Genomic DNA, 26,418 nt, shown 5'->3' on the forward strand with positions numbered 1-26,418 from the left:
GATGGGCTTTCTCTATTTCTCAGTGATCTAAGGTCCAGAGTATATTCTGGAAAGTCTTGCTCCATATTCAAAAAGAGTCTTGCTTCCTCATGTTTTTTAAAACAGAATGGGAGGTAAAGATTTCATTTCCATAACATAATCTATAGAGGCAACTGGACTCAGTGGATGAGATCATCCAAGCCCTCTGATGGGTCCCCTTGGAACCATGTTCAGATGAAGGGAAAGGTTATGAATGAAAGAATTCAATTGTTTGCAAAGATTCAGTGAGACTCTGCCAGAGATGCAGATGATCTGGAACAGATCTGATCCCTAATTACATAGTAATCCGATACTTAGCACCCTCACCTGGCCGTCTTCATCTTCAAAGGATCATACCAATAGTAATGAATTCCTCACCTCCTCTCCTCTCATCTACTCCCCAAATAGCTACTCTTTCAAGACAAGTTGGTCTAACTTTTTAGAAGACCTGACTCTCATGATCATATCATTCTAGGATACAGGTACAAGTATCTCTTTTTCCTTCTGATGTTTGGTGAGGTTTCCTTTTGGCTTGCTTTGAATAAATATTGTATGTTCCATGACCCTGTACAATTGTTCTTAAGAAAAACACACACGCACTTACAGGCACGCTGGAGCCTCTCTATGGAGACAGTAAAATTACAATAAAAAATACGGAAGAATTAGCATAGGACAAAGATCAGCGATGGCTTCGTGAAAGCCTTTAAGACATGAGCTGGGTCAGATTAAGTACAGAGAAGTGGAAGCGGGTCAAGTATGTAAGAGGGAAAGGCGTCCTGGGCGGAGGGGAGCTGCATGGACAAGGTCCCAGGACGTGAATGGGCGTCGATGGTCCACATATGTGATGATGCAGTGAGCTAGAGCCCAGCCTGTGGATGTGGGTAAAGTTCATTGCAGTGAGACTGGAAGAGTGACTTCAAGGTTAAACAGCAGGAAGTGACACAGCAATGATCTAAAGCAGGCTGTCTGGCCCTGAGTCCGTGCTCAGTCTAACGTCCACCTCACAGCCCCTCCTTACACAAAGATGGACTGCAGGGAACTCACGGACTAATGGGCGATGCAGGCAAGTAAATTCACAATTATAATGCATGTAACAAACAAACAAAAATAACTGAAAAAAATTCATGCAGCTGGTATCTATTGAATATCTTCTTTGTGCCAGTAACTCTGCTAAGCAAAACGAATTATGCCAGGCCCTAAAACTGATACATTTAGAATGGACAGTGGGGCTGGTAAGAAGATCGCTATTTTGATTTTGGGTTAGGCACATTTGTAAAATGTGCATATATCATTTTGGTTCAGTTTTTTCAACAAGTGAACTCATCCTTCACATTGATATTTACTCATTTAATAAAACACCTTGGAAAGCATTCTACTCCATCCCTACAAATCTATGGTATTCTTTATATCTACAGCTAGGATTCTGCTGAATAGATGAGACATAAATGTATTTATTCACCATCCATCTCTAGAGTTAAATGGTATCTGATGAGTCTTTATTACAAACAATGCCTCAAGAACATCCTTGTACATTTTTCTTTGTGTGCAGCCTAGATTCCTAGAAATGAATTGCTGGGTTGAAAGGGATGTGCATTCTGTGTGTGGACAGCCCCTGCCAAAGTGTCCTTGAGAAACACGGTACCAGTCTATCCTTCTAGCAATACAGGATGCTTGTGCTTATTTCTCCACATTCATACGAATGTTCCTTAAACTATTTTGAATCATAAACCCCTTTAGATTCTGCTGAAAGCAGCAAATGTTCTAGGAAAACACACAGATGTACATATAGAGAACATCTGGCATACAATTTCCACGAGTTTGCAGACCGCCAGAAGACCACCTGGAAATCCTAAGACTTCATATTAAAGGCCCCCAAGTGGACACGTGTGAATGGGTCTCCCAGTCTAGGCCAGTGGGTCTCAACCTTAGCTGCGCATTTGAATCATCTGGAAAGCTTTGGAAACTCCTTACCCCCAAGCCCCTCCCCAGACCAAGTCAATCAGATGCTCTTTAGAAGAAGAATCTAGGCATCAGTATTTCTGCAGGTTTTCCAGATGATTCTAACAGGCACTTGATGGCGAAAACCACTGCAGTCTAGGAGAGGCCTGTGGAAGGAGAAAAAGAAGTTATTTGAAGACAGAAAACCGGAGAGTGTACAAGGGGCTCTCAGGGTCTCAGACCTGGCTGCAGGAGTTTTTATTTTAATGAGTCAGGGGGCAGGGTGGGGAAAATGTTCATTGGGAAACTGTTGAGCATATACAAATGTAGAGAGAGTGAACACCCACATAACCAAAATTAAACACTTTTTTAAATGTTGCCATATTTGTTCTGTTTCTCGTGAGGAGGATGCTGGGTGAGGGCTGACATGTCTCCCTCAAGTTCTTTAGTGGCGCTGTTACTTTTTAAAAGCTGCCCCTGGTGACTCTAAGGTGTAGCCAGTGTTGATAATCTCCCACCTTGTGAAGCCTCCCAAAGAGAAGAAAACCCAAGGAGTGAGAGTAGAAGGAAGAAAAGCCAAGCACAACCCTGAGACCTTGCAACTGGCAACCAATGGGCAGAGCCCGCCCCCCGTGGGCGGCACTGACCAAAGGGCCTGAGGACAAGCGAAAGCAGAGACAGTCTGCCTCGGCGGCAGCGGTGGGAGAAGGCTTCATGCGGAAGTAGGATTTGGGGCTGGGCTGTAAAGAATCTGGACGATTTAGATCAGCAGAGGGAAGGAGAAGAAGAGTTTCCTGTCCGAAAGGAAGCTGGTAGTTAGGGTTGGTTCAAGCCTCCCACTGTTCCTCCCATCATAGTCATAGGAGTCACAGCCAAGACTCCCTCCCCCTGGTCCTGCTGAGGCAACTCAGGGAGTCTCACCAGGCTCCACGCCCTCAGCCTCCAACCCCATCTTTCCTCCTTTCCAGTGCGGATTCTTCCCTTTGGATACGTTTCTCTACCTTCTTCTAGGCTGGCGGTTCTCAAAGTGGGGTCCAGGAACCAGCAGCATCCACATCACCTGGGAGCTTGCACCTTCCCGGGCTCCAGCCTCCACCTGCTGCATCAGACACACTGCGGGTGGGTCCAGCCCTCTGTTTTGAGAAGCCCTCCAAGGGATCCAGTTACACACTCAGGTTTGAGGAGCCACGTCCTGGGGGCTCCCAGCCATGTCTGCTCCCCTTCCAGGGTTGTTCTCTCTGGAGACGTGCCCACAGAGGGCTGGACTCACCCTAGGGAGACGTAAGGAAGAACGCTGTGAAATTAGACTGGAGCAAGATTATGGGGTGTTTGGACTTGAAACTAAAGTAGAAAGAAGCCCTGAAGACTGTTGACCAGGGGAGGGAAAGCACTCGAATGGTGCTGGAGACCACGTGACAGCATATTGAGAATGCAAGTGGCCCCCAGCCCCACCCCACTAAATCGTAGGCAGAATTGGTTGTGAATGAGCAGCTCTGAGGAAGAGGTTTCATAATGTTCATATGAAATCATGGCCCCAAAATGATTTAGTAATCATTGCCATAGAGAGGAAATTACTTCATTGCTTGCTAAAAATGTTAAAAATGTGTGTTCTTGGGCTTTACCCCCTGGACCTATGAATCAGAATCCCTGGAGCTGGCACCCAAGAATCTTTATTTAAAAGAAGTTGATACTGCTTGATTCTGATGCGTTCTAAGTTTCATGAACTGCTTGAGGCTTTAAAGTCAACAGCCAATAATTCTAGGAAAGCTAAATTAGTAGTGAGGTCGAGCCATTAAAGCACGGTGCTAATGCACACACAGCCTTACAACGCCCACAGTGCCACAGGACTGGGTCCAAGAGCCAGAGCAAAGATTTTTCTGGGCTTTTCAGGGGTCATTGAAAGCTATATTCTGTGTGTATTACCAAATGGATGGCAAAAAAAAAAAAAAGATCTGAAATGAGGTTCATCCTCAAACTCTGATGGTCCAACTCAACTTCCCAGAGCTAGATAAAGAATAGGTTAACATGTTTTTCTGTGGCAGATGGACATAAGAAGGACAGAAGGAAAACTCTTGACCACATGGACCTGCTGAAGGTTCACCCCTCCCTGGAGTCAGGCCAGTCATGTCCCTGGAGAGAATTTTCTGCTCCTCCTGCCTCTTACAGTGTGCTTGGCAGAGATTGCCAGAAATCCACCGAGTGCATATTTTGAATAACAGATTTTGAAATAGGTAGTCCTTAAACAGTAAACCACATGAGATCAAATTCATGGAAATACACTTGAATGTAAAGAGTGGTTTTTTTCCCAGGCAGTGGAAAATACAACTGAAGGACCCGTTCTGGTGGATTAAGAGAGAGCGTGTGCTCGAGTCCGGCCCTCGCTAGCTCTGTGATGTCGGGCAAGCTGTTCAAGCTCTCTGGGTTTCCACTCATCTGGCAGTTAGGAACAATCCTCACCGACATTCATGAGAACGGCTTGAAAGTGTTAATATATATATATATAAAAAAAAAACAGACGCACAGCAAGCACTCTCTAAATGTTAACAAGAACGGAATATGGTGCACATATATTTTTCTGGATTCCATACTCTTTGAATCTTCCCCCGTGAGGACCTATTGCTTTTATAATTAGGGAGAATGATAAACTACAGTGTGTCTTGCTTTGCTGTTGTTGTTGGTTTTTTTTTTTTTTACTTTCAGGGAAGGAGCCATAAAGAGGGAAAAGATAGTAAAACAAACAGATGCCATCACCGTCAGGGGAGTCTGTTTTTATTTGGAGTAGAGACAACGTGTGACCTCTGGGGTATCCTAGTCTAAGCGCAGTCTGTAAGAAGAGTAACGTGAGGAAGAATGAGTTCTGTACTGGTATCTGCCCTGCCCTGGCTCTGCAAACTTAGAACCCAAAATAGGGGGGTTAGGTCACAGTGTTTCCTGCTTGCCCGCCCCTCTCTCAGGCATCTTCTCTTCCATCAGGTGCAAAGCCTGGATCTCCAGCATCAAATTAAAGAAATAGAACAAACCCATCCCAGGGCTTCTTTAAATATTCAGATAAACCCATGTGCCCCTATCAGTTAAATTAAGCTTTCCTAAGAAAAAGTAAGTCAATTAGTTCAAAATGTGGGTTAGTGCTTCTGGGTATTTAAAAGGGGATTTTTTTTTCTCCCTTTTTTTTAGTTCATTTAGAAACAGCCAGGGGGCAGGTACATACCCACTCCTCAGCACATCCTGTGAATTGCCACGACATACCTAGATACTAATTTCTGATATCTAGAGCTTCAAAATCTGGTCCTTAAACTTTCTCAAACTCGTGAAGATACTGCAATATGGGCTTTAAAATTATCTTACTTTGCCCTTTTTTTGGCTGATATACTTTATCTTCAACATCACTATGGGTATTTGTCAAAGGGTGCTTGACATTGCTATAGAACATGAGAAGACGTGATTCTACCCTAATTGATTGTCTCCTTCCTTCATTCAATACATACTTACTCTCTAAATGTTTGTGAACAAAGATCAGTGTCCAAGACATTATGAAACGTAGTTCTAGAGCACACTTTTACAATGTATACGGCAAATCTCATTTGTCCAAGTGGTCCAGATGCAATAAGCCAAACTTTACCTAAACACAATAAAATTAGATATTTCTTAAGGAGATGAATGCTAGAAGCGATTTCTGGGTCAGAAACATTTTTGTAGCTTTTGAGAGGTTGCCTACTTGCCTTCTTAAAAGGTTATCTTAATTGATATTGACATAAAAATATATCAGAATAACATTTTCAGACCAACATTTGGCGATAAGGTGGTGTTTCACTTTTTTGTTGTTTGCTTTGTTTTGCTTTTACTAATTTAATAGGCTATTTTTTTGACATGTAGCAAGTAGTTTCAGGAATATTTTATGTTCTGAGACAATTGTAAATAGCTCTTCCATTATTTAAAATAATATGCTTTTAGTTACATGACATTAACACATATCTTTATCTCCTTTTCCACCATAATTAGTATTGTAACAGCATTGAAATAAATGCTATTTAATAATAGGACTAACATCCATTTTAATCCTATAAAATATATATGACTAGAAGATAAAGAAATGACTATCATTATTAATTTTGTTTGATTTAACTTTGACAGCCTTTACATTTGATTTCTTTATTAGCCAAGAGAAGTTTCATTTTCAGAACATTATACCAAAGAGAAATAGCACACTCTTAAGCTCTACAAAAAAACCCACGATTTTCTTATGGAAAGCTACACTTCCCTCATACATTACCTGTTTTAAAAACAGGCTAAGAAACTGGGAGATGATTATTAGGTGGAAAGATCAAGAATTATAGTTAACAGGTGGCAATTAGAAACTAAAAATTCTACACCTGCCAATCACTGTGGTAAATTCACTCTGACTTGTTTTTTAACAAAACATCAAAGATAAAAACAGGTAAAGCCCTCTTTGCCCCGGGAGAGTTATGCAGGCCAGCCCAGGGTTTCAATAGAAAACCCCTAACTGATGTGGTTGTGTGTATGGGCATTCCTTTTGCCTCTTCATTGTCATTTCTTCTAAGACACAAATGGGTCTGTACTGCCCAGGAAAACAGTGCCAGTGTTTTAGGTGCCAAGTGATAAAGGTGACAGTTCCCTGGGCTTTTTCTGCTGTGCTCACAGTCCTAGGCTTTGGCTTACTTCTACTCTGGCTTTCCAAGACTCCCAATCAAATAACACGCAGAAGTGTTTTAATGGTAGGAAACTGTTTCCTTGAAGATCTTGATTGTTATTTTTTTCATTTTTTGGTTCCTAGAAGCTGAATGTGGCAAGCTGCTTAAGCATGGGGTACAAAGCCACACTTTTCTGCCCTATGGAGGCCCAGGAGACCTTGGGCAAGTGGCTTAACCTTCGTGAGCCTCTCTGGCCTTGATTTTCCTATTATAATCAAGGCTGGAAAATATCAGAGCCTTAATAACTAAGAGCTAACAGTTGAATATTTACTGATGTACCAGACACTGTATCATGTTCTTTACTCATATTAACCCATTTAATTCTCACTATAATCTTATGTGGTAGGGGCTATTAATATTATCATCCAGATAATAAAATAATAAAGGTGGCCAGTAAGGCCAAATTAGGATTCAAACCCAAAGATGCAATTTTTAAACCACTCTGCTCGATGACCTTTTGTGGCGGTTAGCTTTCTCCCTACACATGCATCTTTGTATGCGCATTGAGTGTCTACTATGTCCCAGCCACTCTGTTAAGATATGCTAAGGAACAGTATTAGAAATGAACCACAGATGCAGTAATAAATAAGATGCAGTTTCTGTTCCTACAGAGTTTTCTTTTCTTCCACCTCGTAGAGTTAGATTACATGGATTCTGTTTTCATCTGAGTTCCAAAAAACAGGACTCAAGATGATCTTCAGTTAAATTCAACAGAATGTAGTAGTAAAACTCTGAAACAAAGATATGTCAAAATAGCTTCAGTTTGAATTCGTATTTAACCTCCAAAGTACTTTGTGCATCTTTTAGTAATCAGATCAGGAAAGTATGACTTAAAAGTGATGAACTCAAAATAGTGATGAACTAAAAAGTGTCTTAGATGAAGAACTAAATGCTTTTTCTGGCCCTTGCTCCCAAAAAGTCCACAATATTTCTTAAATTTATCCATTTAAATTCTCCCCAACTCACTTCCCTTAATACTTAGATCCCTCCAGTTCCTGTCCCTCACTCCTGCAGTAACTTCCTATAATGTGTTCCGCTGGAGAGTGAATTAATGGCAGGGAAATGTTAAACTAAAGCAGTGATTACATTCATTTTGACTTGTAAACATTATTGCAAATAGTAATGTTGCCTTGTAGTTATTTTTTGTCCTGATTTTTAATATAGAAATTCAGATCCATGATATTCAAATTTTTCTCCAAAATGTTTCTTCCTAAATATAAGGGTTAACTAAATACAGATCCTATTCATTCATTCACTAAAGGTAAACAACTGGAGCATTCTCTGTGTCCCAGGCACCAGCATAAACTACAAAGGTATATATGTTTAGGAGAAGAAACAGATAAAAAGCAGCTACATCAATTATATAACAGATGAGGTCAGAAGACTTCAAGCAAAGAGAAGGAAGAGCTGAGTATGTTTGTTTATGGAGTAATCTTTCTTACAGTGTGAACTGGTTGGGAGTAAGTAAGTGGGCTATAAAATGAGGAGTGAACATTTGGAGGTTTTCCTTCCAAAATAACCACGCCACTGCTTTCAACTAATCTAAGAAGTGGAGAAGCACAAATATATAGATGGTACTTTGTAATGATAATGAAAGAGACAAAAATGTGGCGCATCTTGTTGAAGTTGTAAACCTCTTAGGATAGCTTATAGTAAAGAGTTCTGACAGTTAAATAATTGCAGTAAATGTTCTGTACAGTACTGGAATCGTTTTTATATAAAGAAGCTGTGTGTTTTACACATGCAGAAGCTATTCTGCACAGGAAATAACTGTCCTTAGGAAGGATTGAGGGGCAGTTGTCAGTTTCAAGTGGTGAGCTAGCTAGATGGACATCATGAAAGGGCAAAATCAAAGTGGTGAAATCAGGGCTGGGCTGATAGGCAGAAGATAACCAATATTGCCTCTCTACCAAAATAGTAAGAAAGCTTTTTTGATTCCCTCAATTTGGAATTGAGTGTGCGGAACCACAGGATGTTTTTAAGGAATCATTTATTAAAGCTGGAATTGAACTCCTTTATGAACTCAGCTGTAATTCTGTGTTATTGGGTTTTAAAAATTAAGCAACATTTATGGGGGTGGGGGGGCGAGGTGGGGACAGGTTTATAACTGCCTGGTTTTTCTGGGTGTTCTTCCTGGTAAATGCCGTGGGTACTAACCTGAAGAGGTCTTTTCCAATATTTGATGAAGTATCATGGACAAAGAATTTTGGTAGCGTTTCAGGAGCTGGTGCCACGAAGCTGATTCACAGTCGCCCAATAATCAGGCCGAGGCGTACTTTGTAAGGTGCGTTTTTTCATTTCTAATGTTAGCCGGGGTCCTGCCCGTTGTTTGAAGACTATCCAGGCAGCATCTGAAGCTGCTGTTTTTCCAAGTCCGTTAAAAAGTTATTTGTGCTTGGGGCTTTTTGGTTCTGCTATTCTCCACCCCGCCGCCTGGCTTTTGCCAGTAGAGACCTGCCCTGGGGGGGATTTTGTCCTGGGAGCACAGAACTATTTTCTTTTCTGGAAGTAAGTTGACGTCAACTGGGAGCTGTTTTTGGTTGCTTTGTTTCCCGGAGCGTCCAACCCAGCACACCGCCTCCGGCAAATTGCGAGCAATTCAAAGCAGCTCGCCCAGCAGGGAGGGGAGCCAAGGAGGGGGAATCCGGGGGACCCTCGCCGCCCGCAGAAGTGGGGAGCCCTGGGGGGCGTGTCCGTTTTTGGACCGGAGCGTGGGGACGAGTACCCAGGCCCAGCCGGGAGCGCAGTCCGGGGCCAACGCGGCCCGTCGGTTCACCGCGTTCGCGGTGAGGGCCGCTGGGGAGCAGCCCCTGGCAGGTAACTTGCCGGGCGCCCATCTGAATTCTCAGCACCGCTGAAATTCCCCGCCGGAGCCTTCTGGCGGCCCGAAATCCTAGGAGCATCCTAGAACAAAGGGCCAGCCCTCCGGAAGTAGCCGGTGCGACTGGTGTGTGTCAGGTCGTGTGCGCGGGTCCGCGTATACAACTAATTTAGCTGCCTACTGCCCTGGGTTCCTTTCTACACATTTCCGGGGGGCAATGCATTTTGAACAAAGCCGACCGCATCTCTGGGACTATTTCCGAGGAGTGCCACCGCCAAATTCCTTGCCTCCTGAGAAGGTTCTTTTCGGAGGGCAGGGCGGATGAGAGCGTGTGCGTGTGCGTGTGCGTGTGTATGTGTGTATGTGTGTGTGTGTGTGTGTGTGTGTGTGTTTCCCGGAGGAGCAGGAGGGGGCCCGCGAGGCAGGGACTTGCTCTAACTTGTTCACACCTGGCGCCGTTTCCCCAAAGCTCTTCGGCGTCCAGGGCCGAGGAGGCACTTGGAGGGCGAGGACTGATAGCTGGAAGAGACACTGTCATCTCCCACTTAGACGCCAACACGGCCCTGAGACCTAGTCTTCCTTCTTTTTTTGTTTTAATTACAAATTGGCAGATGAGTTACTTTTGATGTGCAACATTATAAACTGCCCTCAAAGCAAGACAGAAGGCCCAGGAGGGGAGTGGGAGAGAAATGACATTTGACAAGATTCTCACTGCCGAAATGCTGAGAATTCGGACTCGGAGACCAATCCGAGGACCCATTCGAGTAGCTGGCGAGGCTGCCTCACAGTTGGGCCGGCCAGGGCCGGGGGCGCGTTGCTGGTACCCGACTCCGCGGGTTCCCCTCGTCCCTGGGATTTGGAGTTGGCTGGCGCGCCAGGGGGACACTCGGGCTGCCCGAGGAGGAGAAAGTTAGAATGCAGTGCGAGCTCCGGAGGTGGCTGGGATTGTGCCTCCAAATAAATCAGCTGAGGTCTCCTGCGGCTCTGGGGGCGCTGCCCCGGGGCCAGGAGACCTGGGGGCGGTGACGCGAGGACGTGCCGGGAGCCTGGGCGCGCCGGGGGCGGGCGTTTAGCTGGAAGTGGGACAGTGTCTCCGATGGGAAAGCGGGACCCGGCGAGCTCTTTGGCCGCCTTTCCAGTTTCGGAGGTGCCCGCCCCCGCGCGCCGAAGGCAGCGCAGCCCTGAGGGCGAACGAATGGCGGTTGGCAAACTTGGAACGAGAGAGCGCTCAGGATCCGAACTGCCGGAATTGTGGCGGCGGCGGGGGCGGCCGAGACCCAAGTTCACTTTCTCGTCCCGTCCGCCCGACGGGTCTTAGGGACCCACATAACTCTAGCGCCAACCAAGTGGAGCGCCTCGCCGGAGGGAGTTGTGTCAGTTTACTCTGAGGCAGCAGGGCGGTGGCCTGGGCAGGTGGGGAGGGGTCCCTAGGGTCCCGAGTGCCTCTCCCCGCGTCTCCCCTCCCACACGCCCCTCCCAGTGTTTCTTCCTTGCTCCTTCCCCAGGCTGGCTGGACCGGCGCGGACTTGCCCCAGACCTACGGGGAGCGCCCCAGGTCTTTAATGACAGCTTAAAAGTGGCTGTTGGAAAAGTCGAAAGGGATGAGGCTGACGTGGGGCGTGTTTCGCTACTTTGCAAGAGTCGGAAAGGGAGCTGGGAGCCTTGCGGCTGGCCCCAGGCCCCCGTGCCTCGCCCCCAGCAAGTAGGTGGGGGAGCCGCCGCCGCCGCCAGCCCCATCCCGCTCCCAAGCCTCGCCCGCTGCGCCCTGGCCGCGGGCGCAGAGAGGGTGCGGGGCCTCGCCGTGCCTCCTCCACCCTGCTCATTAACCTGCCTGCTCCGCTCCGCTCCGGGCGGCCCCAGACACCGGCTTCTCGAAGCAGCATCCGCGGCCCGCCCGGCGCAGCCGCCTCCCCGAACCCCCGGCTTCGGGGGGCAATGAAGGGGCGGTGGAAGGGGCACTGCTCCTCGGGCATTACTTAGAGAAGCGAGACCGCCCCGCCCTCCCGCCGGCCCTCCCTCTCTCCCGCCCGGGCCCGCGCGCCACTCTGCCAGAGGGTAAGTTGGGAGTGTTTCACCCCTACCGACAGCTCTCCCTCCCCTTTCTTTTTTTTTTCCCCCCTTCAAAGTTTTCTTCGGAGTGGGGAGAGGGGTGGAGGAGGAAGAGGGTCCATCCAGCCTCGGTCCTTAAGCTCTCCCGATCTAACTTACCCCCGCCTCCCTACCCCTCTATCCCCTGCGCGCCGCTGCCCCTCCGGAGCAGCGCTCCGAACTGACAATTGGAGCGCGGCTCCTTTAAGAGCCCGGCTTTGCCTCCCGGTAGCTGAAGGTCATTAAACACAAAAGCTCTCAGCGCTGCGGTCCAATATAGCGCATGCGCCCTGCCTGAGGACTGGCAGAGAGACGGCAATATGGCGAGAATGCCTGGCAGCGGGGACTGTAACACCAGCGCGGGCGGCAGCGCCAGCGCCGCCGCCGCCGCCGAGAACAATGGGGAGCGGGGCGAGGGCGAGCGCGGTGCTGGGGGCCGCGGTCGCCGCCACGGCCGCCCGCACTACTGCAGCGCGGGCGAGGAGGAGGAGGAAGAGGAGGAGGAGGACGAGATCCAAGAGGTGCAGATAACGGGGGACGAGGAGGAGGAGGACGGAGGTGGGGGGCTGGAGGAGGAGGAGGAAGAGGAGGAGGAAGAGATGGGGCTGGACTGGGACGAGCCCCTGGAGCCCGAGGACTCGGCCGGGGAGGAGCTGGAGCCCGAGCCGGTCCATATGATCAATATGGACCAGAGCGCCGCGCTGGAGCCCGAGGCACCGCCGCGACTGCTGGCGCCCCGGGCCCGCGGCGGGCCGCCCGGGGACGGCGCGGAGCTGGACCCCGACGTGCTGCAGCGCCCCGAGCGGGCTCGGCTGAGCGAGAACACCCGGCTGGCCACCCGCTACGCCGTGCGCATCTTCCGGGAGTACCTGAGCGAGAAGGCGCAGAGCCCGGACTTCGAGACCATGGACAAGGGGGCGCTGTGCCGCGTGCTGCGCTCCTTCTACGCCGAGGCCCGCTCCAAGAGCGGCCAGCTCTATAGCAAGTCGTCGCTCATCAGCATCCGCAGCTCCCTCAACCGCTACCTCAACGAGCCCCCGTACTGCCGCACGCTCGACCTCACCAAGGACCCCGAGCTGCGCAGCGCCAACCTGACGCTGGCCGCGGTCATCCGCAAGCTCGAGGAGCAGGGCGCCGGGCCCGTGGTGCAAAAGCAAGCCATCACGCGCGCCGACCTGCGCAAGCTCTACACCTCCAGCGTCTTCAGCACCAACACGCCCTTCGGGCTGCTCAACAAGGTCTGGTTCGAGACGTGCATGTACTTCTGCACGCGCGGCCGCGAGAACCAGCGCGAGCTGGAGGAGGACTCCTTCGGGCTAGCCATGGACGAGGACGGTCGCAAGTTCGTCTACTTTAAGTCCCTCGGGCCCTACCACAAGTCGCGCTCGTCGTCGTGGAGCAAGAAACGCGCCGAGAGCAGCGACGAGGAGAACTTGCCCCGCATGTACGAGACGGGCACCGAGTTCTGCCCGTACGCCAGCTTCGTCAAGTACCTGTCGAAGCGCAACCCCCTCTGCAAGGCGTTCTTCCAGAGGCCCCGGGACCACTGCAGCGAGGGCGATGTGACCTGGTATGAGAACAAAGCCATCGGCAAGAACTTGCTGGGCACCAGGATGCAGATGCTCTCCAAGGCGGCCAAACTCTCCAAGACCTACACCAACCACTGCATCGGCGCCGTCTCCATCGCCACGCTCAACAGTATCGCGGGCATCGGCACCAAACTGGGCTCTCCCGCCCCGCAGAGCTGCTACGCCGAGGCTCTAAACGGGGCGGCTCGCCACCACTCCCACCACCCCCCCACCCATCCCTCCCACCACCACCGCCCCCAGCCGCCCTCGCTGGGGAACACCTATATTCTCCCCAGAGACAGCCAGGTCGGGCCCGACGTGAAATCCGAGGCTGCGCCCAAGCGCTCCCTGTACGAATCCGTGTTCGGGTCGGGGGAAATCTGCGGCCCCTCTTCCCCCAAAAGACTTTGTATCCGCCCCTCGGAGCCTGTGGATGCGGTGGTGGTGGTTTCCGTGAAACACGACCCCCTGCCTCTTCTTCCAGAAGCCAATGGGCACAGAAGCACCAATTCTCCCACAGTAGTTTCACCTGCTATTGTTTCCCCCACCCAGGTAACCAAACCAAACTCTGCATGAAATGTTTCTCTGGTACCACTTGGAGACTAACTTGTGCTAACGCAGGTCTGGGTTGGGGGGAAGTTTTTCAAAGTCGCAAATATACTGAATCGGATTTCATTTCACCCTTAGAAGCTTAACTCTTGATGCTTTTCAGGAAAGTTTCCACCTAACCTAAAAGCTGTGAGAGGGCTAGGTTCTAACAATCACTGCTGCGCTGAAAACTTCAAAGTTCCCAGAACAAAAGGGTCAGCTCGACCCTCACAGCCCCTCTTCCATTGAATGCCTGAGTTTATAAGGCAAAGAGTGAGGAATGCTGTGCATGTAAGTGAAGCAGTTACTTAGAATATGTTTGAGTAAAGTAACCACTAAAATACTCTATTACATATTCAGCCTAATTTATGAAGGTAGAAAAACAGTTATAAATTATTAAAAAGAAAAGATGCCAATCCCATTTCCTGTAAGGGGGCGGTTTCTGGAGAGACTGACAGTTGAGAACCACTTTCAACTGTAAGATGTAGTTGAATTTAAAGTGACATTTGGGATGCAGTTTCCATAAAGTAAAAGTCACTTGTTAAAGTTATGGAAAGGCAGTACCTGCATTACCAGCCAGGCTCCCAGTTGGAGCCTGGCCTTTGGTGCCCAGCACTGTAGGCACTGAAACATTTTACTGTCTTTCCCGAGCGCCTTGGTGCTCATCAGCTAGGGAGCAAATAAGAGGAGGGAAGTTAGATGGTTAAGATAAACAGCACGGCAGAGTGGAAAGAACACCAAAGTAAGAGTGCTAGCCTGGATGCTGAGCCACTTTGGGCAAATTGGTTCACCTCTCTGGGCCTCAGTAGCCTCATTAGAGACAAGGGAACTGTTTTAACACTATAGTTATTTAATTCTAAGCAGTACCAAATTCTAGGTCGAGATTGGGGGTTCCACTGGATGCTTTTTGTCTTATTCTTTCTCCTAGGGGAATATATTCATGTCATCAAAGTTAGATTCATCTTTTGGATACTCTGCTGTTGGAGCCAGAAACCAGAGGTCTTTGGAGACTGTGCCCTATTCTTCAGGCAGGAATAGACACTGGAGGTTTTAAAACTTTGCCCTCCCTGCCATCAGGCAGAAGTAGGAATTCCAACTCTAAGTTGGGAGGTGGTGTGTAGGCCCTTCAAGGAACAGATGTCAGGTACTTCTGTGCTTTTTCCGAAGTGGAAATTCCCATTCTGGACAGATTGACCCTTTCAAACGTTTACCAGCCTCAAGGCCAGCGGAGAAAGGGGCTGTGAATATACAAGGTCCAGAGGATCCGGGTCTTTCTGTGCTTGGAGTGTGAGCAATAGTTTCTGACAGACCAGGAGGTGGTTTTAGGGAGTGTGAAGTATGGAAAGGAGAATTTCTCCTCTTTGGAGAATTTGGGTTAGCTCTTTTTTTTTGAAAGCACAAAAATTAATGTTCACATTCTCCTGATAAAGTAGAAGCTCATAAAATGTCCTGGTTTCGAGTAGCACCTGATTAATTAAGAGTTAAAAGCCTAAAAGAGTTTATTAAAGTACCTATCTGCTTGGAATAATAATGAAATAGTTTGTCCCCTGGCATCTGTCTACTGGTTTCTTGACACCAGTGGCATATAGAATCATGACTTAAGATCCACCAAAGACTGGGGGGCTGGGGAAGCGGTGTTCAGTTGGTTTTATTTTGTTCCAAGGATTGCAATCATTCTGTCAGTCTTTTATTTTGAGTGAGATAAAACATTTCTATAAACCTTAATACTGATTCTTTTATTCTTGAGTTATTGTCAAGTAGCTCCCAAGTTAAATATAGATTTGAGTGTCCATAGTTTGGTTATGTTATCATGATGCCTCTCAAACAGTATCTTAGCTAAGTCCTTTACAGTTAAAACACTAGGAAAAGTTCTCTTTGCTTTCCCTAATGTTACAGTAAAAAAATTTTTTTATCAGTATCAAGAAGTTTAAGGGAACTCTTTAGTAACTCCTGTAGAACTCACTTTATGAAATCTGAGCATTCTAAGTATGAAACAGATGTTTAGTTTAAGTACAAAGCTGATATTAAACTTTTTCCTTCTGTATTTATTAAAATCAGTGTTGGGGTTCAGGGCATTTCCTGGGGATTAATGACTGGCTGGGGTTACTGGCCGGAGGCATTGCTTTAGGTCAGCAACTCCCCTGGCTGGTCGTTAATCCCCAGGAAGTGCCTCATGTACTTCAAGCTTCAGTCATTATTACTTAATTATAAACACAGGCTGTCTATACTTAATACTGACGAGACCTTATCAAGTGGAGTCACGCTGAATTCCACTAAGGACCGTGTTATTCTAGACTTCTTGATAACACAGTCACACCGTGATGCTTGAGTCTTTTCTAACATCGCAGGTTTCTCAAAAAATGAAGAGCCTGTTACTGTAGATGCATTTACTCTTTTTACTTCTTGAGGGCGTTAATAAGTGTATCACTTAAGGGACTAGTTGAAAAATGAATGCACCCAAGGATTAACAAAGATTATGGAACGTGTGATTTTTGTTTTTTCACTCATGTGAAGTGCCTGGCTTTAATTATTTTTGTGGGAGAGGGGGACGGTGCTGGTGGCTATGATGGTTACCTTAACTGGTTCACTCTTTGATTCTCTTGAATGTCTGTGTTCAAAATATGCAGTAGTTTTAGTTCCCTTTTCCCCCAACAAGGCTGTTGTGATCTAAGACGAGCCAGTCACTGGTACAACTTCCTAGCTCCCAGGTGGAGGTTCCATGGTGCCTATTTAAAGGTTTAGCAGTCTTAACCCACAGCTGTTCTCTTTGTGTGAAAAGGCAGCATTTTCCTGCCTTAGACAACAGGACTTCAGCCTAGATGGGATGATACAGATTTGTAACTCTAGTCTTTATCATTTACAAAAGACAGAATACTTGTAGGAGTTTAGATTCTAAATATCACTAGTTTTGTTGCTAAAGTTTTCACAGACGGTGGCCCTCTCCCGGCACCAAACAAAAATGTGAAAATCAGCTTCCTAAAACACACTGAGAAGCATTCGTCAGCTTGTGACAAAGGTGTCTCCTGGTGGATTTACTTGACTCCAACCCAGATTATTGCCAGAAATCCTTTTAAGGAATTCTGTAAGTAGGAGATCTATTAGTGGAAAGATCCTGGGGTTGGCGGTGCAGGTCCAGGGTTTCTGTCTCGTCGACTTCACTAGGGGCCTGTCCTTAGAGTCTCCAAGCTGAAAATTAGGGCAGCTTCCCTGTGGGGCGCACCCAGTGGATCATGACCTTGCCTTTGAAGAAGCCAGATGCACTTGGAAACCAGTCTTCATTCAAGTGCTGTCATGTGGGAAGAGAGAAGGAATATTCGTTCTAGCTACTTACTAGAAAAAATGTGCATTCTGTGTACCGTTGAAATAATTGCCGAAGTCTCATTTTGAATTTGGAGACTAGGCGGGAGGGATCCTCTTTTTTTTCCTTTTTTTCCCTTAAAGATGGAATCAAACCTCTGTAAACATGACAAGAGAGTGTGTTTAACAACTATCTCAATGGTAGGTTATCTGGAGCGATTAGGATCAACTGCCGTGTTTACAGTGGATATTTTCCTCTTTTTTTTCCAGAAGTAGCTCATCACATACAATTTCCTGATTTTTAATATTACTTTGTGGCTACATTCTTTTTTCTGCTGCAGGAATGTTTGCTCTCTTAATGGAAAGTTTAAATTGGTGAAGAAACTAAATGGCATTAACATAAGTCTAGAACTTTTTCATTCATTCAGGGAACAATTACTGAGCACCTACTATTTTGGCTTGGTACCAGGAATCTTTATGAATTAATCCATTTTCCACTTGGCAGGTAGTCTCATTGGCAAGATTTTGACCTCATTAAATATTAAAATGAGATTAAAATAAAGTTGAAAGGGGATGCACTCAATGTTTTGCAACAGTCACTTGGGGAGAGAATCTAATTTTACTCTTGCATATTAATAGTGCAGTGAGAACTCAGGTGTATGACTTTAAATTGGTACGAACCCATGTATATATCAGCTCACTCTATTAGATCTGATCTGGGGAATAGAAAAAGAAGTGTTTGCTGCTAAGGGAGAAAGTAGAAGCCATTCATCTAAAATGTAAATCTTTGGGTCACCCTGATTTAAAATCTGGCTCCCCTAGCAAACGTCACCTAAAAGGCCACCCTCTTGTCATTGTGGGTAGATTGCAAGTAAGATGAGCTCTTTCTTCTGCCGGAACTGCTGGTTGTATGTGAGACCTTTTAGGTTTTCACCTTGACCTAGGCCAAAGCTCCACTTTAGCGATTTAATAAAAAGTTCAATGTCAAGTTATCTTTTGGAATCTTAACTGCCCTTTCGAAAGCAAAATTGATGTAGGAGTTGCTGGGTGGTTACTTGTGTTGAAAACCTTAGGTTCAAACATAGACTAGTCACCTAGAACTTTTCTTTCTAGGACCTGTTTTACTTCTCTCGATTGATCATTCACTGTATTATACCAATCAGGATGCCTTTTACAAGCCTTCTTTGGGGGACTTAGATTGGGGTGGGGTAGTGGAATTAATTGGTCCAAGAAGGGAGATTGATTGACCTTGATAAACGAAAGTGAAAGAAGACGTAGCTTTAGGATTTGAAACATTGCGCTGATCACCATTTTTATTTAACTCTAGAGGTGTTCTAAAGTTGCTGAATTCAGCTCAGCTGTTGTCACTTGAACCCCTTGCTACCTGCTAAGCGCTGCCAGGAGGAGCAGGATTTTGCCCTCAGTGGGGATTTGCAGAGGGTGGGCAACTCAGTGGGCTTCACAGCTGAAGTGATTCTTCTCTTGATGTGTGACTATCCCAGGGGAAATAGACAGTCTTGTAAAGTTTTAGGCCCTTTGGGTTTTCAGATTTGAACAAGTTTCTCTTTGTCTCCTTTTGAGAGAGGACAATCTCTGAATGGTATCAAGTCTTTATAACAGAGAAAGACCTTCTAGATGGCCTAGAAGTAAATGGGCGTTTAAGCCCTTTGAGATATCTCGCTGCAGCAAGGGCCTAAGGGCTGAGATGAAACCTGGGCAGGAGGTGGGATCACCGAACGCCCGGCTGTAAACTAGACCACGGACCACGGTGTGTCATCCCTGCAGACGGCAGGAGGCCCAGCCTCATTAGACGTGTTTCAGGTTTTCAGGAATCCTCCGTGTCTTTCTGTCCAGCACCTTCTTTACAGTTAGATTTTCTTCCTTTCAGCTTATACTTTGACAGTCTGATGGAACTTTTTCTTTTTCCCTTAAATAGATGCATTTCTGTCTGACAGCAAGCTTTCCTTAGTGACTGGTTTTTTTTTATAAGGTAATTCATATCATATCTTGAATTTTGTCCCAGTCTTGGGTAACAGAATTTTCAAAACTAATGGAAGTAGGAAACACCTGATAGAATCATAAGGCCAGAGCGTCTGAGCTTTAATTGGAGTTTTCACCACAGCAGTTCCCTCTCGGGCTGCTTTGCAAACCCTGGTGGGAACTTCCTTTTTCTGAGATTTGCGATCTGTGTTTAGCAATTGGAAACAGTTCAGCTCCTGCTGGCTCTCCAGGCAGTGAGTTTAGTTGCTTTTAATCCTGTGGGGGGCCGGGGGGTGGTGATGGCACAGGGAAGTCCCAAAGGTGTGAGGGAGCAGGGGAGGGTGGTGAGGGTCTCCTACGTCAAGTCCATTTATGGGACCTGGAGGGGAGCATGGGACACACGCTGGGGCCCCTCAGCACTTCCCCAGTCACCAGTTGTTCTTGGCCTCATGCCCCCTCAGCCCCATCCCCACCCGAATGTAGACATTTGGAAGTCATCTCTGTAATGCAAGCCTTTCCTGGGAGCACGTAGACTCTTTCACACCCCGAATTGCTGCTTTCTGCTTTCCGCTGATCACCTGGCAGTGAACCTCAGCAGATGGGCGTTTTGACCTGGTCTGTAAGGAAGGAGGCAAGCTTGTGTTACCTGCAAAGGGCTGACAGATTTAAGAGAGCATTAGGTTGTAGGCTTCTGGGAGAAAAGGAGGGGAATTCGGAAAGGAATGCTGAAGGATGTCAGAGATAAATGTTGCTTCCTTTGTGAGTAATTCGGTTACCGAATGTCAAGACTAGTTTGGACGCTTGTAATTCTCAGTTTCTAGTTTCGCTCTGGGTCCCCAGTCCAGGTTAACGTCCCCAGTTCAGTCCAGGGTCTCTCCACTCAATCCCCATCCTTCCTCTCTTAACACGAGACAAAGGGAACTATTGTTTATAGCATGGGGTCCCCTTTGGGCTTGGATTAGTTCTGATACCTAAACCTGCTGTGGTTTTTGCTGTGTCGTTTTTAAGGAACCTACGCTCACCATCCTGACTTCCTCACTGTTCTGGGTCAGCGAGTGGACGATTGGACCGAGTCCAGGCAGGAGTGGAGGGAGGGAACTGGGGGTCAGGGGCTGTTGGTTCACTGGGCTGCAGTCCAGAGACAAACGTGATTCCCTCCTTGCCGAGCTTGATGTCAACTGTCCCAACCTCTAGCTGACTCTGTGTTAGGAAGCAGGGTGTAATGATGAATAATAATAACCAAGACAAGCTGAGGGCTCTAAAGTGGGCCCCTGACCAGCAGCCTCTCCACCCCTTGGGAGCAGAGGTCTAGCCAGTCCTTCAAGGAGTCATGGTTATGATTTCCATTCTACGAAGAAGGAATCTAAGGGTCATAGATGTTGACTTAATTTGCTGAAGGTCTAACAACTGGTCAGTGACTGCTGGGATTTGAATCGAAGACTGATTCCAGAGTCTGCTTTTTAAATCCATGGCCTGTTGATTCCACAGTTCTTCACTATTCATATAAAAGAATCCAGTAAAGAGAAGATGATATAACATTAGACTCATATCACTACCTTATGAGCTTTCCTAGAGCAACTTAAGAAGAGAGAAGTTGGGGGGAGGGTATAGCTCAGTGGTAGAGTGTGTGCTCAACATGCACAAGGTCCTGGGTTCAATCCCCAGTACCTTCATAAAAAAAAAAGAAAGATCTTATTAAAATACAGCAAAAAAAAAAAAAAAAAGGAGGGGGGACACAAAAGAGTATTTCCAGTACTTAACATGCCTCCATTTTGCTGAGTGTGGTCCCAGCCTCTGCTGAATCTGGGGACAGTATCAGCCTCTTTTGAGAAGCCCCATCACATAGAGCAGGTTAAGAGCAGACTCCAGGGCCAAATCACAGCTCTGCCCAGGATGGCTAACCCGTGCTTCAGTTTCCTCCTGCGTCAGATGGGGACAGTGGTCGCACTCAGCCTCTTGGGTCATCAGCATTACTGTTTGAAAAGTTCTTAAAACATGAGCACTCGATGAGCTTTTGCTCTCGTTTTATTAGCTTGGCACAGAAGGTTTTGCAGATGAAGAAACTGGTCAGCTAATCTCGCCGATAAAGCCCAGTCTCAGCCTTCAGTTCTTCTCTTGTAAATATCTTGTCCAAATGCCGCGCCGCGTCTCCTTCTGGGGCGTCTGTTGCCTCGGGCCAGCAGCCGCACCCTCTGGTCTGCTAGGTGGGAAATCGTGGGAGGCCTCTGGCTCTGTGGCTCCCCGCGCCCCCTTCCCTGCAGCCCAGACAGCCCGTCCAGGTGGCTGCTTTACACCAAAGCAGGTTTTTCTCCCCTCTGCTTTTAAGATTTGCATACACAGTGGCCCCGGCAGGGTTTATCTCCACCCCTTCTTCTGAGTGTGTCCTGCAGACCCTTCCCATTCCCCTCTTTTCAGAGCCTTGCAGATTTTAACTGCTAGAATAGGAGTAGGAGGTGATGGGTGTAATTGCTGCCCAGACCCCAGAGGATGCAGAGAAGTTGGCTGAGAATGGCATCAGCAGCTTTGCCCAAGAGAGCGAGTTTTATTTGGAATGCTTTGGAATTAAGGGAGCAGTCATAATACTGGGATTCTTAAAACATCGCGAAGGCTTTGGTGGTAATCACTTTTGCAAATTTTAATTTCAGTATCCGAGAAGTAGGGCCTGTATTTGGCTAGATCCTATGTTATACTGTTTGCATTTCCCTAAGGCATACTTGGACTATAATTTTCGAATTCTTGATTTCTGTCTTGGAATCATAAGTTTTACTCTGAGTTGATGTGTACTAATAAATGTTTGAATAGACTGTGGAATCAGGGTAATGGGTTGGTGTCCTGATGCAGCACCGCTGGCCAGTTAATGAGCTCTTCTGACTTGCTTTTAGTTTGATGGAGTGAGTGCTGTTGTAACATGAAAATGATCGGTAAGGCATGCAGGGATGTGTTACCTCTAATCTAGGTTGCTCTGCAAATTATCACGGTATTTAGTCACTGTGGTCCCTGCAGTATAAGTTTGTGGGTTTTAGAATTATATTAATTTTATAATTAATAATTAATAACTTTAACTAATAGTTCTATTAATTTCACTAAGCCAGCTCATCTGGAATGTCAGTTTCTATCTTGTGATATTCTTTCAGACAAAACGATATATAAATAGATTTTAGATATTTTCTTTCCATCCTGAACAAATATTTCATTGTTTTTTATTTCAGAAAAAAAAAAAGAGAGAGACTGGCAGGCTACTTATTTTTTCAGTGGAAAATATGTTGCTGTAGAAACACACAGACCTAAATAAAAGTATAACGAGAGTACTAGAAAACTGATTATGCCGGCTTCATTTTCTTCTCAATGTGGTGTTCATTCACACGTTGAATTTTTATAATTAACGGTAGGATATTCATGTGCTGGTGATTTCACTGTTTTCAGGATTCTTTTTTAAGGAGGAGCAGGTGTGATAAAGCTCCTGGTATGTTTTTCAAGTTGTTTTTTTTTTTGAACTTATGAAGAGCATCTTGGAATCCTAGGTCCTATCCCCAGCATTTAACTATTATCTCAAGCGATATATTTTAGAACCATCTCTTGGGATGTGAGTGATGATCTAAGAAAAGTCAGGGTGAAGGAGACGGCTATCCAGAGAAACTCTGGAAACAGGGTTCATTTACTGAGCACTTACCATGTGCAAGGGCAGGGATTTGGAGGTAAGGAGTAACTTAGAAATAGTTAAGAGAAGATGCTGGAGACACTCCGGTGGGGCTCCCTAGGGCAGGTCAGGAGGAGGACCGGACGGAGGGGAACAGGGCCTAGTTCCGTCTCATGACCGTTCACCAGGAAGGCCTGGAGAGTGAACGGGGTGTATTACTTTGTGAAAAATGGGCCCGAAGTTGGCCAACCAAACTGAAAGACTAAACGTTTAACCTCAGAAGTGTGTAAGGAGAATGTGAAAACTCAGAGGAAGTGAACTCTCAACTCGTCAAAATGTAAGCCTTTTCACCGCGCTGATGTTGAGCCCTCTTGGGAAAGCCTCAGTGCCCTCCTCTCTTAGATGTCCCAGCACGAAGGGGGCTGCCCCATCCCTCTCCCGTATCAGCCCCTCTAAGGTTCACCCTGTTGTCAATCCACATGTTTTAAGACTGAGTAATTGTGCAATAACCCAGAGAAATTCAGAACAGATAACTGAGTCCCAGTTTTCCATTTCAGTCCCAGCTCTTCCATTGCTAGAGCCTGGCTCCCTTGGTGCCGGCATCATTTCGTTCACATCTCGAGGGGGCCACACAATGAGTACTCGATTACTAAGGTACATGAGAGGAGTGCTTGACAGTTTGCAAAGGGCTTTCTTGTCTTTGTAGAGCTCTTCCTAGTGTCAGGGTCTGGGTTAGATAGGAGTGGGGGCACAGATCAGTTCCTTGTCCTTGGAGGCCTGCCAGTCTCACAGGGGAGGCAGCCAAGTAACCTGAAGGTAAACCGTGACGTGGGCTAAGTCCTGGGGACGCTCTCACACACAGCATAAGCCAGCTGAAGGGGGAGGGTGGCAACTCCGATGACACCCATCCTACAGATGAGAAAAACTGATCCTCAGAGAGGTCAGGCAGTTTCGCAAGTTCACCTCGCTCCCAGCGAGCGAAGTGCAAGTCCCAGTTCCAAGTCCCCGTGCAGGCCTCTCATGCCGCGGTACTTTCACGGCGGTGATTTGTAGCTGAAGTCACCAAAGCAGTGCAGTTAAGCATTCGAGAAAGAAGGGATAAAAAGGACACTGAAGCACAAGGATGTGGGTGGATTTAGTTTTTAAAAACTAAAAGAGTCTTAGTGAGATGTTCGTGTTTGTGGCATTTCCCTTTTATTTAAAAGGGAATGTTCTGGGTTAGGATGGACTAGAATGGCCCGGCACACACTCGGTGGCTGACAGCTCTAGCCAGATGGCCTTGGGCTCTTTTCGCACCCTTGGGCGAGCTCCCGGGAGCCCTTTCCACAGGCCTTGGGGGCTGGCCCCACGGGGAGCAGCGAGGGTTCTGTCTGTTCCCTGTCTGTCTGGCTGTTGAAGCCTCACTCCCCCCACCCTCTCAGGCCTCCAGTCTTTTCCACTTCAGCCAGAGCACTTAATTAAAAGAAAAAGTGAATACAGTTCTGATGCAGTTATGACTTGTAAAAAGAACCAATAAAAATGACAATGAAGTGCCTGACAAATAGAAAATGTTTAATGATACTAAGGCACTTTATGGGGCCAGGGTTTACCTCTTGGCACGGGATGACAGGCCTGCCCACGGAGGCTCTTCCGCGCTGCTGCTCCTCGGCAGGCACCCTGCCCAGCCGGAGCGGGCGAGCCGGGGAGGTTCTGTCATCCTGGGGTCACCTGACTTCTTATTGCAGGAACCTCGCTGGGAAGTGACGGCCACAGACGGGTAGCCCTTTCCTTGGTGACAGCAGATAACACGAGGTTTAAAGGACACTTTGGTGACACGGGAGCCAAAAGGAAACAGGGAAGACACAGTAGCAAAAAAGGAAAGGGGAGGTAAGTCGCTCAGGCATCACCAGTCTTACAGGACGTTTGGAGCAAAACTGACATTCTCCGTCAGTTCTAATGAGACCTACCGAAGGCGAGACCGGGCTAAAGCTAACAGAATATCATGCTCAGGATGGCCTGAGGCGAGTACTTAGCTCCTCTGTTAGGTGGGATAACGGGAATCCGGCTGTTCCTCGATATCTTCGGAAAATTGGTTCCAGGACCCCCGCCGATGCCCAAGTCCCTTCTATAAAACGGTGCAGTCTTTGCCTATAACCTATACACATCCCTCCCGTATACTTTAAATCATCTCTCAATGACTTATAATACCCAAAACAAACGTAAGTGCCACCCAGGTAGTTGTACATACAGTATAAATGTTATGTAAGTGGTTGCCTGTCCGTCGCAAATTCAGGTTCTGCCTTTTGGACCTTTCTGGAAATTTTTCCCCAGTATTTTCGATCTGTGGTTGGTTGAGTTTGTGGAAGCAGAACCCAAGGATGTGGTGGGCTGACTGTACTCCTGTGGTGAGGAGTACAAGCCCATAGTGAGTGCTAAATAACTGATAACTTCAAAGACACTCCAGTTACTTAGCGATTATTGACAGGCTAGAGGAGAAGCAGAGGGTTGCGTACCATTTCCAGCTGATCCTCAGCATGCTCTTCTGGAGCTCAGACACAGGATCCCAAAAACAAAAAAATCACAAAATATCTATAAACGTAGGTGAAAGAATGGAAACATGCAAAGAAACCAGCTAGAGAGGCCACATCTGTGGTAAGAACAGAACAATGATAATCAAAAGGCCAATAATAAAAACTGTCAGGTTTAGAGGAAAATGGATATTAAATTCTGGGTAACCCCTGTCTGAGCCAGCGTGTAACTCACAAAAATATAAAAATAAAATTAAATCCCCAAGCTTCTTTTAAAATTGTCAAATTTTATTTATTTATTTATTTACTTACTTACTTACTTTTACTTATTTATGGCAGTTAGGTTTATTTATTCTTAGAGGAGGTACTGGGGATTGAACCCAGGACCCCATGCATGCTAAATGTGTGCTAAATCCTCTAGTTTTTATTCTCTCCTTCTTTATACCATGAACAGGATAATTTAAATACACAACTATGAAATGTTTATAAAGGATTGATTTTGGACTCCCACTAGACCTTAAACAGAAAAAAGTGGAAATGACTTACAAGTACTGACAATTTCAACCTTCAGTGTTCAATAAAACTATCCGTCCCGTTAAAAAATACACAATCTGACTTTTCCTAATTGTAGGCAACAAATTGATAGAAGTGGATCTCTGTTGATTTACAATTTTCATTAGAATGTTGTGATCCCAGTAAAGCATGCTCTAAATTTGAATGTGCAAAAAATATCTGAATCGTATAGAATACGGAGCTAGGGATCTTTTAAACTTATCATTAAAAACAACACGTGACCAGATGATAAATTGCAGGGCTTTTTTTTTTTCTTTTTAATAGTAGTTTTAAAAACATTCTCATGTCCACTTCACAACCAGGAAAGACCTCATCCAGATACAATAAAGAATATGGAACTTGCTGGCAATGTGTCGCACAGAACAGTGGCACTCTTTGTGTTAAAGTGCTAATTTGAGTGAAATTATGTCATGCCTTTAACTCTCTTTTCCTACGTGGCAAATAAAAGACTTGCTCAACTGACAGAAACCATCAGATATCTCACATTTTAGTCATTTAGTTTGTACCAACACATTTAGAAATGAAGTCAGTAAATACTATGTGCATCGTGAAGTATGAGCTGTGATTAGATTCTCGGCCTCCAAGGCATTGCTCGGTAGCAGGGCTCCACATCTCATTCCTGAAGAATTCGTCCCCGTGATCAATGCAGTAGCTAACATAGGTGTGTCGCACGTTACTGTAAATACTCCGTGTA

The 26,418-nt window shown here is 46.4% G+C and overlaps 1 protein-coding gene, 1 long non-coding RNA gene and 1 other non-coding gene across 7 annotated transcripts in view; 2 read left to right on the forward strand and 1 right to left on the reverse strand.

Moving 5' to 3' along the window:
- KCTD1 (potassium channel tetramerization domain containing 1) overlaps window positions 1–26,418 on the forward strand; it is a 159,936-nt gene that overhangs the window by 65,972 nt on the left and 67,546 nt on the right. Inside the window, exon 1 of one of the 5 annotated variants that reach the window (XM_072949075.1) lies at window positions 10,794–10,859. The exons of 1 other annotated variant lie outside the window; for it this stretch is intronic. Coding sequence is in view for 1 of the 4 variants with exons in the window: in XM_072949070.1 (XP_072805171.1) it covers window positions 11,895–13,694 (1,800 nt within the window). In the remaining 3 variants the exon portion in view is untranslated. Of the gene's footprint in view, window positions 1–10,793; window positions 10,860–10,995; window positions 11,542–11,605; window positions 13,695–24,368; window positions 24,511–26,418 lie in introns of those variants that run through there. 3 more of the 5 variants (XM_006205087.3, XM_072949070.1, XM_072949073.1) reach the window with 3 other exon arrangements.
- LOC140688890 (uncharacterized) lies at window positions 1,450–3,197 on the reverse strand. Its single transcript, XR_012063737.1, has 3 exons — window positions 2,958–3,197; window positions 2,604–2,750; window positions 1,450–2,123 (listed from the first exon to the last, which is right to left on the reverse strand). It is a non-coding gene; the product is annotated as an uncharacterized lncRNA (long non-coding RNA).
- TRNAV-AAC (transfer RNA valine (anticodon AAC)) lies at window positions 20,609–20,680 on the forward strand. Its single transcript has one exon. It is a non-coding gene; the product is annotated as a tRNA-Val (tRNA).

The sequence above is a fragment of the Vicugna pacos genome, chromosome 24, assembly GCF_048564905.1.
Source record: "Vicugna pacos chromosome 24, VicPac4, whole genome shotgun sequence".
In the NCBI taxonomy this organism is placed as follows: domain Eukaryota; kingdom Metazoa; phylum Chordata; class Mammalia; order Artiodactyla; family Camelidae; genus Vicugna; species Vicugna pacos.